The following is a 13,647-nucleotide window of genomic DNA, read 5'->3' on the forward strand; positions in this document are numbered from 1 at the left end:
TCCTATACAGGAGCACACTGCTTTGGATAGTTAATGTCAAAAATATAAAATGCCTTGAAGCACACATGCACACACATGCACACATGCACATGCACAAGCACACACGCCCCAAGTAGTGTGCATTGCTCCAGAGTCTGTCCCACCAGAATGACGAATGCCTGAGAGCAGCGCTGGTCATCATCTCCCAACGTCAGGATGTAGGGGTACGGCTTTGACACTTCAGCCTGCTGGAGGTATTCCACCATGTTGGTTCCAACCTTAGAAAGAAAGAAATGAAAAAAAGTAAACATTTTGTTGAATAGCAAAGATTAAACTGAATAAGACTTTTAATTTAGTGTGTAATAGGATTGATACTAAATAAAAAATGACAAAGCTAGGGTATAGGTAACCTGAAACAAAAACATGGAGACAGCTACTAGCAAAAATAAAACAGCAAAATAAGCATGGCTTTTAGGATAAAGCTTATATATATATATATATATATATATATATATATATATATATATATAAAAGTAAGACTAGTTGATCTTGTGGTCTGCGTTGATTTTAAGCTAATTACTGAGAAAATGCATTGTCATGGCTGGTGTCATACTGGCACATTACAATCACCCAAATATTAATACTTCCATCTAGTAGTTATCTGTACAGTTGTGGTATTTTATCCTGTAGTTGGTGCGTTGACTGATAGTTAATTTAGCCTAAATCACAAGCAGCTTTGGGTTAAAGAGGGGGCGACCTGGTTAGCTTACAAGCAGCAGTTAATGATTACATATTAGCGTACTTACCAAAGGGGGAAAGGTATAAAATATTGTTATAACTCTTTATAATTGTTATATGTGGTTGCTAACGCTAGCAACCTAACTAAATGCCTGCGTCATGCTAGCACTACAGTTAACAGTTTAGCGTTCATTCATCACTTCACCATCTTTGTACACCCTGCAAACATTCTAGCTAAAAAGCTCAGACATCTTAGCCGTTTCTTTTACACACAGGTGGGGTTCCTGGCTAACTAGCAGCTATTGTTAGCTAAATCGTCATACACGGTAACTGTAATAAATGTTACATATCGTGATCATTTTTCAGTTATATGTGACGTAGGTGAGTGAACATGTGTATACAGACCTTGTACAGTATTAAACGTCATTTTCCCTTAAATGCACGAGGAGGATGAACCGTCATCAGCGGTGTGGAAGCTCAAGAGAGAAGACACGAAGGTGACAGCCGCTGAATACACCGGTGAACTTTGGGGGAGGGGCCAAGCAAACTTCAAGCCAGCAGCTGGGTTACACAAAAACTACACAACTCTCTGTAAATAACCCAGAAAAATGACCCAACAAAGGCAACCTAGCGTTTTTAGTAAAGTGTGTAGTAAAGAGTTGACACCAGGATGCACTATGGGAGGAAGGCGAGCGGGCGGAGGCAGTATGATGCTCACCTACCGAAACCTTCTTGCTGAGCAGGTTAGAGCCCTTCATGAAGATGGTTTTCTCTGCTATCAGTATTCTCTTTCAGCAGCATAATGCACCCTGACACACTGTTCAGAAACGGTCTGAGGAACATGAAAACGAGTTCAAGGTGTTGACTCCGCCTCCAAATTCTCCAGCTCTCTATCCGATTTAGTGTCTGTGGGATGCGCTGGAGAAGGTACCTTGGTGCCAGATTCCAAACCACACCTCTCTCTCACCTCATTTCTCTCACACTCACAAATGCACACACACACACTTTCTGTTTCTCAGAATGGCCTGATTCAGGTCTTTAAGCTGTCTCTGTCTCCCAGGCAGAGCTAAAATATCCTGTCTCAAGCATTTGGAAAAAGTGCTGACCAGTTGATGCGACAGCATTAGTGCCCTATGCACATGCGCACACACACACACTCTCTCTCTCTCTCTCACACACACACACAGACTGGCTACTTGCTCTATCTCTACCTTCAAATTTTCTTTTTAATAATATTGATTTAATTTATGGAGTCATAACTCTTCCAAGTGTGTGTGTGTGTGTGTGTGTGTGTGTGTAAGAAAGAGAGAGGGAGAGAGAGAGAGAGAGAGGGACAAGTATACGGAAACCTCGTCATCTCATTTCATATTCCGCCACTGCGGCGGAGAGGTGCAGCCAACACACACACACACACACACACTGAGAATGCAGCAGTCTCCACTTGACTTAACCAAAGAACTATAATCACTTTGTCATTGTGCACAAAGACAAGATCTAGAACCCTAAAGGATTCTAGTTTGTCCTCCTTGGAGAACCTGTGAGGCTCTACTGTATGTCAAAGTGTTCTGCACACAGAGAGAAGCTTTAAACTCTTGTGAAAACATGTTAATAAAGTAATTCCTGGTCATTCCTGGTGGATAATGGATAGATAGAAACACTTGTTCTTTCTCTCACAGCTGTATTCTCTTTCTCTCTCGCTCTCACATAGAGAATGCAGCAGTTTTCAGTCGACTTAAGCAGAGAACTATAAAGAACCATAGCCTCTGTGACTTTGCACAACTATAACACACACACACACCTTTTTGGAATGATCTAGAACCCTAAAGCATTCTTCTTTGTCCTTCTTGGAGATCCTGTGAAGGTTTTGATGTGAAGACATGCTAATAAACACAAGTCATGTTTCCTCCTTAGATTACTTCCTGATGAATGATGGATTTCTCTCGTTATTTCTCTCTCAAAGCTTTATTCTCATTCTCTTTTGTCTTTTTCACCTTCCTTCCGTCTCTGGCATGCTTTTTTGTCTTATATCTCACCTATCTCTCGCTCTCACACACAAAATGCAGCAATCTCCACTCGACATAACCAATATTCTTATTAGTAACATAAAGAACCACAAAGAACTATATAGAAATATAACCTGTCACTTTGCACAAGTACAAAACACACACACACCTTTTTGAAATGATCTAGAACCCTAAAGCATTCTTCTTTGTCATTCTTGGAGAACCTGTGAAGGTTTGATATGAAAACATGTTAATAAGTTTCATGTTTCCTCCTTAGGTTACTCCCTGATGAATGATGGATAGATAGAAACACTCGTTCTTTCTATAATTTCTCACATAGCTTTATTTCTCATTCTTTATCTCTTAGGTTTATTTCTTATTCTTTTTCATCTTCCTTCTTTCTCTTGCAGCCTTAATTTTTGTCTTATACCTCATCTCTCTCTCACGACACACACCCTTTCCCCTGTTATCCCTTTTTCCTTTTTTCTCCTCACCTCCTTTCACTCTATAATTCTCTCTCTCTCATCAGTTTTCTATCCCCCCTCCCTTCCTCTCCCTTCCTCTGTGTATATATATAAAGCACGCTCTCTCTCTCCTCTTCATCCTCTCCATTCCTCTGTACTTCTGTCTCTCGCTCTCTTCTTTCCTCCTCGGCATCATGAGTTGCCATAGCGACGTTTACGCCACGAGCTCCTACCGGAAGTTTTTCGGGGACTCCTCTCGGGTGTCCGCCGCTCCTCCTGCGCCCCGGTCCTCGGCTGGTTACCGGGGTTACGGAGGGGGCGCGTACCGCAGCCGCGTGTCCACCGGCCTGCTGTCATCCTCACCGGCGGCGGACGCGGCGGATCTGGCGCACTCAGCGGCCTCGGTGACCGAGCTGAAGATCGTGCGCACCAACGAGAAGGAGCAGCTGCAGGGCCTCAACGACCGCTTCGCCTCGTTCATCGAGCGCGTCCGCGAGCTCGAGCAGCACAACCGCGCGCTCGAGGCCGAGGCCGAGTCCCTGCGCCGCAGCCTGGGCTCCGAGCCAGCGCGCCTCCGCGACCTCTACGAGCGCGAGCTGCGCGAGCTCCGCGAGCGCGCCGACCAGCTCGAGCGCGACCGGAGCCGCGCGCAGCTCGAGAACGCGCAACTCGGCGAGGCGCTCGCGCGCGTCCAGGACAAGCTGCGCGAGGAGAGCCGCCTGCGCGAGGAGGCCGAGCGCGAGCTGCAGCACTGCCGCAAGGAGGCGGAGGAGGGGGCGCTGCACGAGCTCGAGCTGCACAAGAGGGTGGAGTCGCTGCTGCACGAGATCGACTTCGCGCGCAAAGTGCACGATGAGGAAGTGCGCGAGCTGCAGGCGTCACTGCAAGCCTCCCAGGTGCTAATAAGAGCAATTACAATTAAAAACCAAATGCTAATTATTACACTTCATTATAATTATAACAATATTAGGAAAAAACTTTTAGAACATTTTAAAATGTATAACTCTATATTATTATTATTATTATTATTATTATTATTATTACGTTCTTTCTTATTCTTATTCTTATTAGTATTATTACTACTACTACTATTAATGCTGCTGCTGCTATTATACAACAATAACCAAAACAATAATTAAATAATATAATATTGAATAATTTCACTTTCATAGTGAAAACAACATTTGCATCAGTTATGTTTAATGTCTTTTAATAATAGCAATACTAATGATACTGTTATATAAATATACTAATAGACTAATAATATATTTTTAATACTGTTCTCAACAACCACATTGTTTACATTTAGAATGAATAACTTATAATAATAATAATAATAATAATAATAATAATAATAATAATAATTCTGTTATTTCTCCTTCTTCTACTTTATTATTATTATTATTACTGCTGCTGCTTTTGCTGTTATTATGCAAAAACTAATAATTAAATAATTTATTTAATAATTAAACAGTTAGATTTTATGGTTACAACATAACCTTTGCATCAGATACATTTAATGTTGGTACCTTTAATAATAGTAATACTAACGATATTGTTAAAAATACAACTAATTACTCTTCTCAACAACTACATTGTCTACATTACGAATGAATAACTTGTAATAATACTAATACTAGTATGAGTAGCTACTATTACTACTACTAATAATAAAACAATTACAAGAAGCAGGATGTTTAACATTATAACTAAAGCAGCACTATAAGGCACTACATCAGCACTGCAGTATGAGATATTACTAACAGTTAAATGACTTTAAAACACACTAAACAAACACTTAAAGATGTATTTTATTGCTGCAGGTTTGCAAGCTGTTGAAGAGTTAATGACAAAGCAGCGTGCGGTTGTTAAATCAGCAGTCAGTGATTCAGCACTGCGGATTTTCGTGTGTGTGTATGTGTGTGTGTTGAACCTCGTTGGCAGCATCATCTCTCGCACAGGGCGTGTTGTCCTGAATCAGCACTCTGTAGTGCACATCTCACCTCACGGCAGCATCACTGCAGCTCTCATCCACTGCAGAACCACACACACACACACACACAACACTAAAAAGATTACTGCATCGGCAGCACTGAAGAACAGTGTCCAGTTTCTGATGTACAATATTATCAATTTTTAGACTAAATAATGCTAGTAAGTTCATCTTTAAGCAGTTATAAGAGACTTGTGGATGATAAGATTGATGATTGTTATAGCTGCTGTGGAAAACTACAAACACATTTACCTAAGCCAGAAATACACACCGATCAGCCATGATATTAAAACCACCTGTGTAATATTGAGTAGTTGTGCCTTGTGTCTTGTGTCTCCAAAAAAGCTCTGACTCATCAAGGCCTGGACTTCACTAGACCTCTGAAGGTCCTGTTATTTGTGAAGTAGAGCCTCCATGGATCAAATGTGTTTCTCCATTTGTTTCTCGATCAGATTGAGACCTGAGGACTTTGGAGGTGGAGGAGTCAACATCTTAAACTTGTTTTAGGTTCCTCAAACCATTCCTGAACATGTGTGCAGTTTGTCAGGGCGCTTTAATCTTGCTGAAAGGGACCACATATATCAGAGAACACTGTCTCCATGGGGGGTGACTTGGTCTGTTTCAGTGTTTAGGTAGGTGAGATGTGGCAGAGTAATGAATTGCAGTACCTGAGGTTTCCCAGAAGATAATCGGCCAGAGAATCACACAGCCTTCCCTGGCTCATTTTCTTCCCATAGTTTATCCGGGTGCCATTTCTCAGATAATTTAAAAGAATGATGTAAAAGACAATGTGCTTTATCAGACAAGGCCTCCTAGATAAAGACGAGGAACTTGTAGCAGCAGAGGACGCTAAACCTTACTTATCTCTTCTTTAAATGCATTCTTTCAGATTTCTGTGGAGATGGACATGAGCAAACCGGATCTCACTGTGGCTCTGAAGGACATTCGGGCGCAGTATGAAGTTTTGTCCTCCAGGAACCAGCAGCAGGCCGAGGACTGGTACCGTTCCAAGTTCGCGGGGGTGACCACGGCGACAACACGTGACACAGGTGCCATTAAACAGACCAGGGACGAGCTGAGCTCATGTCGACGCCAGGTCCAGGCACGTACGCTGGAGATTGAAGCTTTGCGCAATCACAACGAGGCCCTCGAGCGACAGCTGGCCGAGATGGAGGATCGCCACAGCACCGAGATCGGAGAGTTGCAGGTGAGAGCGAGATGAACGAACACACAAATAGAAAACCTAATTTAGCTAAATACATTATATATATATATATATATATATATATATATATATATATATATAGTAAATATAGTTTACTTATGGTCTACAGGATAACTATTATAAAGTATACTATTTAAACTTTATATATGAATTAAATACACTAAATTTAACATATAATATATTTAACATACTGTTTATAAGTAAGTATTTATGCTTCACTACAAACAATTAAAAGAATAGACAGCTTATGTGATGAAAATATTGAAAGTGTTGACAATTTAACATGGAAATAATTCATAATTGTATAATTTGTATAAAAAATAACATCTAACTTTGGTAAGCTTGTAAATTTTGTAAATTAAAAATGACAAACTTTTTAAAATGTTTTTTAATGTAACATTATAAAATTGATGAATAATTAACATTTGGCAGACGCTCTTATCCAGAGCGACTTACATTATTATTTTTTTTTTATCTCATTACACATCTGAGCAGTTGAGGGTTAAGGGCCTTGCTCAAGGGCCCAACAGTGGCAACTTGGTGGTTGTGGGGTTAGAACCTGGGATCTTCCGAACTGCAGTCCAATGCCTTAACCACTGGGCTACCCCTGGCCCTACGGGTATTTAAATGTCTTTGTGTGATGAAAAATAACTAACAAGCTAGCTAAATTAATAAAATCCATCGACATATTTTACACGATATTAAATAAACAGAGGTTTTAAGTACTCTTTAGAATGGATAGAAAATGTAAAAAAAATATATTATAGGTATTATTATTATTATTATTAATATTAATAATATTATTATTATTGCCTGAGCTGTAATAATCGCGAATCTTTTGTTTGGTTTGGACAGGAGACGATCGCTCAGCTAGAAGACGCTCTGCACAGCACTAAAGGAGAAATGTCCCGTCACCTGCGCGAATATCAGGAGCTACTAAACGTCAAAATGGCCCTGGACATCGAGATCGCCTCCTACAGGTAGGCACACGTCTTGTTTTGCTTGTTTTGCTCTCAGTACGGCAGATCCCAGTTTGGTTAGCGGTCTATGGTAAAAGTCCTATCGAATTTTGTAATTGTAGTTCTATGACATCTCTTTTTAATCATTTAACACAATCTTAGCTAACATTAATGCTATTTTACACAGTTCTGTCATATTTTCAGTATCACTTTGCCTTTACATTGTCTGTATAAAAGAATTAACATCTCTATGCTAGCTTGCTAAACTGTTTACCACAGTCAGTAGCTAGCTGTTCCCTAGCAACAATGATCAATTGAATGTTTTTAACCTTATTACAAGTACATGCGTTTGATTTTAGCATTAGAAAATAATAACTTTTAATGTACGTTAATGAAACATAAAATCAAAATTGTGCTAGTTCGTGTTTGTGTCACTTTTTAAAATATGCTAGCCTTACAATCTTCATCAAGCACTGAAGTATAGTTGCTAATCAAAATGTATTAAACATATCTTAATGGCTAGCATAGCACAAAATTATAAATAATTAGCTTAAAAGATAGATATTAGGTTAATTAAAACCCATGGTCTTCAGTAAAAAACAAACACAGACACTAATTCCAAACATTTTGCTTTGTATCCTTACAGGAAATTGCTGGAAAGTGAAGAGTGCCGTCTGGGCAACGTGGGCATGACCTCTCTTCATCCCACCTACTCTGCCGTCAACGTGGGCATTACCTCGATTCATCCCACCTACTCTGCCGTCAACGTAGGCACGACCTCGATTCACCCCACCTACTCTCCCGTTTCCTACTCGGTGGGACGTGCTTACACCCTGGGTTCCTACATGAGGGGCGTGGCCAAACCTGAGACTGAGGAGGAAGAGGGCGAAAAGGAAGTGGAGGCAAGGGAAGAGGAAGAAGAAGTAGAGGAACAAGAAGGAGGAGGAGAAGAAGAACAAGAAGAAGCAGTTGAGGAGGAAGGAGGAGAGGAAGAGGAGGCAGAAGAGGAGGAGAAGGAGGAGGGAGGAGTAGAGGATAAAGAAGAGGAAGGTGGTGAAGAAGAAGAAGGAGGAGAAGAAGCAGAACAAGGGGAGGAAGGAGAACAAGGAGAGGAAGGAGAACAAGAAGAGGAAGTAGCCCAGGGTGAGGAAGAGGAGGTGGTTAAGGAAGAGAAGGAAGAGAAGAAGGAACAGGAAGAGGAAAAGACAGAAGTAAAGGAACAGGAAGAGGAGAAGACAGAAGTAAAGGAACAGGAAGAGGAGGAGACGACTGAAGTAAAGGAACAGGAAGAGGAGAAGACAGAAGTAAAGGAAGAGGAGAAGACAGAAGTAAAGGAACAGGAAGAGGAGAAGACAGAAGTAAAGGAACAGGAAGAGGAGAAGACAGAAGTAAAGGAACAGAAAGAGGAAAAGACAGAAGTAAAGAAGCAGGGAGAGGAGAAGACAGAGGTAAAGGAACAGGAAGAGGATAAGACAGAGGTTAAGGTGCAAGATGAGAAGAAGACAGAGGTAAAAGAGCAGGTAGAGGAGAAGAAGAAGGACAAGGAGATGGTGGTAGAGAAAGAGAAAGAGAAGAAGAGCGAAGAGAAGGAAGGAGATGCTAAGGCTGAGACCAAAACTGAGAGCAAAGCAGAGAAAACCGAAAGCAGTAAAGGAGACCAGAGCAAGTAAAGTCCCGTCCTCTTCACCTGTCCACTTACAGATACAGACTCTAACCTTATTTACATCTCAGTCAATACAATGTCGTCTTCATCTTCATCATCCATTCAGGAAGCAGCCTCCTACATCTCATTCTCCATGCTGACCTCACAGATCTCCTCAGTAGCTTTACGCATTTCATGCACTGACCACTGAATGTTCAGTAAAGAGCCTTAACGTTTAGGAGTTTGTGGTATACGGGTTAGAAACTCAGTGCTGGTTTGGGTTGAGATGTTGATCTGATCAACTGGCGTGATTTTTAAACTTAATATGTGGGTGAAAAGTGACTAGGTACAGTGTGCACGTTGCTTCCCGTGAGTCCTATCAACACAAAAAAATCTTTAGCTAGCACTCTTTTCAATACCAGATCAATTGACAAAAACACTCATTGTCAACCAAAACTCAGTATTGTATCTGTGAATGTTTTAAAGTCGTGAGTGATGAAACACAAATCAAACTGGACTACGGTGGTAGCCGATATTTTAAGATGACATTACAGTGAATAAACAATGTCATTTTAAACTAGCTAAAAGTAACATTAATAGTGTTCGTTAAATTGTTAGCCTCAAAGTATGTACGAGTTGAATCTCCAAACAAACTAAACAGAAGCATATACAGTATATTTATAGTTACATATGTTAGAATGTCTTAAATTTGGACATGTCGTACTTAAACACTCATCCAAAATTCAAAAGTTCTTCTTTAGGATGAAATCACTAGCATTCATTTCGTCAGACTGATTACATCTATAACCAGTTATACATAATATAAATAATCATGTAGTTCCCTGAAGTTAGGTATCTTAATGTTAGATGTAACTGTAAAATAAAGTGTAATTTTAAATAATTTGACCACTTAATTTTAAAAAATGCAAACGTATAAAAAATTTAAAATTCCTTACAAAAATACAAATTATTTTATTTATTACAAGGAGCCAAATGTCACCCTTTCATGTAGTGTTAGTTAGCATACTTTTTCTCAGCGACACTGCACCTTAATGATGTTACAGAAACATTTTTTTTGTTTTAAGTTTGTTGATTTAAGTTACAGGTAACTTATAGTCGGCTGCAACTATAATAATGTAAAAAAAATTTTTTTTCCTATTTATTAATGGAAGCCAACAAATTTTTCCCCAGATAACATTAGCTAGCATAATTTTTACCTAGCCTACTACATAGTAATAATTTAGTTGCTTACATCCTACAGAAATATATATCTGATCCCTTCAATTAAGCTAATTTGTTTAACTTTACACCTTTTCAGGTCTTTCTTAACAAATGCTGTAAGAAATGATAGAAATGATAGAAATTTTCATGCAGTATTCCTGGTTCCTTTTAAATCCACAACCCAGTATACCCAGATTGGGTCAAGTCAACATGTTGGCTCAAACCAGCCCTCTAGATCCAGCAGCTGAACTGGTCATCTCCAGAAATCTGACATGGTCTCAGCTTCACTGTGCACTGTTACATGAGCAGTTTGGCAAAAAAAAAAAAAATCTAATCGATATTTCTTTTGTTTTTTGTTTCTGATTCAAATGTTAATTGACCATATTGTGTTTACTGTTATTTCTGAAGCTTTGCGCTAGAGGTAAATTTTGTGAGTTGTTTCCAATTTGTGGTTACAATTCTGGTGCTGTAGGCGTGGCCTAAAGCATTTTGGATAAATGCTGATGTTGAAGTTTTATGTTTAAGGTATCATGTTAGCTACATTATCCTTGTCGATCCATTACTAAAGCAGAAGTTAAAGAAAAAATTAAAAGCCAATTAACTATCAAAGTTTTTAAGAAATTCATAAAAAAATCAGATTTTGTTTTGCCAAATCTGTCATCCATAACCTCAATGCCTTTATTCATTTAGAGGAGAAAGACAAAACATTTTCATTCGTACTCTCGCCTGCCATGTGCTTCATCACAAATACACCGAGTTTAGTCTAAAAATACAGTAGCTCTTGCTTTTAGCGAAGGATATTGAAACACACTGAAAGTTTAAAGAGGATTCATGCAGAACTATATTAAATGGATTCGAGAGTGCAGATATACGAGCTTGCGTTTTTGCGTCTAGTCAATTCAAGAACTAAACATTTAAAGTTTGCTTTTTGGGAGGTAAAAAAAAATACCCCCCCCCCCCCCCCTCCTGTTGACTTGTTTGTTTGTAATAAATCTTTGTGCAGATCCGCTGGTCATAACCTATAAATGTGAGCACCTCGGCACATCGTCACACAAGAACAGAGACATCCTTCATGACGCCACTTTCAAAAACTTGCCTTACGTAACACTTTTTCAGATCAAATCACACAGTCTGCACAAATCACTTCATGTCACAGTAAAGCAACGGTACCATGTCACATTCCATCATCTGTTCTGACGTTTGAGTCGACAGGAGGTTCAGTGTATCTGCATGGTCAAACTTTTCGAGCTTTGCTGTAAGAAGACAGAGTGGAACAGTTTTGTTTGCTGTATCTGTGAATAAAGAGATATCGAACACACTGGAATTGCCTTAATGGTGAATGCAACGCATTTTCACTTTCACACTGTATCAGAAGAGCTTTTAGTCTTCCACTGAGAGCGAAAGAGCTGCTCGTTTCTCCCAAAGCCAAATAAAGCTGTTTATCAACCAACTTCATTCTGTCCGAGTGATGATTTCTATTTGTGTAGCGATGCAGATGCAAACAGAACCACATTCTGAAATCGCAGCAGTAGATTATAGCGTATTAAATAAAAAAATACACATTTTTGCCAAATTACATCCAAATAACAGGTTCATGATCAACGAAGTGTTTGTGCGAATTTAAATTTAAGTATTATAGAGGGATTTATTTGAATATTTATTCACAAAGAATATTTTAGTATTACAGACATGTACTGATAATCACTTTAACATTTTGTCGTTTTGGACCTTTTAATTTTACTGCTGCTGTGTTTCTTTTGAAGTAGAGAGTTCCTGAGAGTCAACATTTTAATCTTTAATCTATCCATAATCTGTCTGATTTATTTTTTATTGATCCAATAAATACTAAACCTTTGAGGATTTCGTTTTGCGGGGCTGGCAAACAGACTCAGATCCAGACTTTGCAAAAAGACTTGGACTCTGACTTTGATTTAGACAACCGCAATGGCCCCTGGTGCAGTCTCAGTAGATCAATTCAGAGTCAGATTCAATCAATCATCTGGGGACTAAATGGATTTCGACTCAGATTCAGACTGACAGCAAACAGGCGTATCCTCTAATTAGTCCTCTGACTCACTCACTGGACTCTTTTTGACCTAACAGACTTTAATTCTGACTTGTTTCTGTACTTTAAATTTCCTTGCTTTCCCCCTGCCCCCCCCCCCCCCCCCCCACACACACACACACAGACATCTTCTGCTATATATAGATGTCTGCATTGCAGATGACCTACAAACCAACACACACACACACGACTTGATACAGGAGAACATGCTGCAAGCCAGGCACAAAGATGCAGAGAAACACACACACAAACGCTACTGTAAACTTACAGATCATCATTTCAGATATTCTTTACTATAGTGTATCTTTGGCCACTGTGTGAACGTGTAGTCTGACCCACATGTCTCTAGATATAACACACAGAGACATTTATATAACTGAGAAACACTGCAGAGGAACCGGAGCAACACTGCAGCACGCAGGGGATGTGATTCATCCCTCAGCTGTAAATCCTGTGTGTGTGTGTGTGTGTGTGTGTGTAAATCATTAGGAGCTGTTTACTGCACCTGAAAGATTTACTTGTTTAATCAACATGTCTTCCTAAGCCCTCGGTTTCAACCGATAAATCTTTGTAACTCTTTCATTTCAATCCAGAAGACTTTAGAAGTGGTTTTTATTTCACCGTTCTTTGTGTTCAGTAGACGATAATCAGATGTGACGTCTGCTTGGTTGGAATTAAAACAACAAAACACATTGCTTAATCCTTAATTCTTTAAAAGCAGGGCACTGTTACTCACCAACCGATGGGTGCCATTTATGCCTGAATTACCAACAGGGGTGGTTTTAGCAGCTATTGAATGCTTCGATTTAATTTTTATTTATTCATTTATTTCAAGAAATTACCAACACCTTTGTACACAATCACAGGATGCTAATGGTCCCTTATAATCACAATCAGACGACTCTGTCAAAATAAAGTTCATTTGACGAGTATCATTATTTACCAACAGAGGGCGCAACTAATTGCTTTACTCGGCCAATACCATTATTGAACAGTTCAAGATTCAATATTTGTCCATTCTTTTTTAGCATGGACAAATATTTACATTTTAAATAAATAAATAAATAAATAAATACGTCAGAAGAAAATAACGAGAAAATATGTAATTATATAAATATAATATTAATGTCAATATTAATATAAACAGTAATAATAATAAAAATAAACGAGTACAGACATTTATATATTTACTGTATATATACATTTTATTTTATATGAAATAAAAGAGTACAGACATTTAACTCTTCAAAGATGAATTTTATTTGAGGAGCATCATCGATCACCAACAGAGGGCGCAATTTGTTTCTTTATGTTGGCCAATACCATTGTTTACCAACAGAGGGCGCAATTAGTTTCTT

General features: G+C 39.1%; 1 protein-coding gene across 1 annotated transcript; it reads left to right on the plus strand.

Moving 5' to 3' along the window:
• Nucleotides 1–3,326: 3,326 nt before the first annotated feature.
• Nucleotides 3,327–9,808, plus strand: zgc:65851 (uncharacterized protein LOC321113 homolog). The gene is made up of 4 exons (XM_053481033.1): nucleotides 3,327–4,080; nucleotides 6,067–6,384; nucleotides 7,258–7,382; nucleotides 8,008–9,808. The coding sequence occupies exons 1-4, from the start codon at nucleotides 3,379–3,381 to the stop codon at nucleotides 9,029–9,031; spliced, it is 2,169 nt and encodes a 722-aa protein (XP_053337008.1). The 5' UTR covers nucleotides 3,327–3,378; the 3' UTR covers nucleotides 9,032–9,808.
• The last annotated feature ends 3,839 nt before the right edge of the window (nucleotides 9,809–13,647 follow it).

This window comes from Clarias gariepinus, chromosome 21 (assembly GCF_024256425.1).
Source record: "Clarias gariepinus isolate MV-2021 ecotype Netherlands chromosome 21, CGAR_prim_01v2, whole genome shotgun sequence".
NCBI classification, from domain to species: domain Eukaryota; kingdom Metazoa; phylum Chordata; class Actinopteri; order Siluriformes; family Clariidae; genus Clarias; species Clarias gariepinus.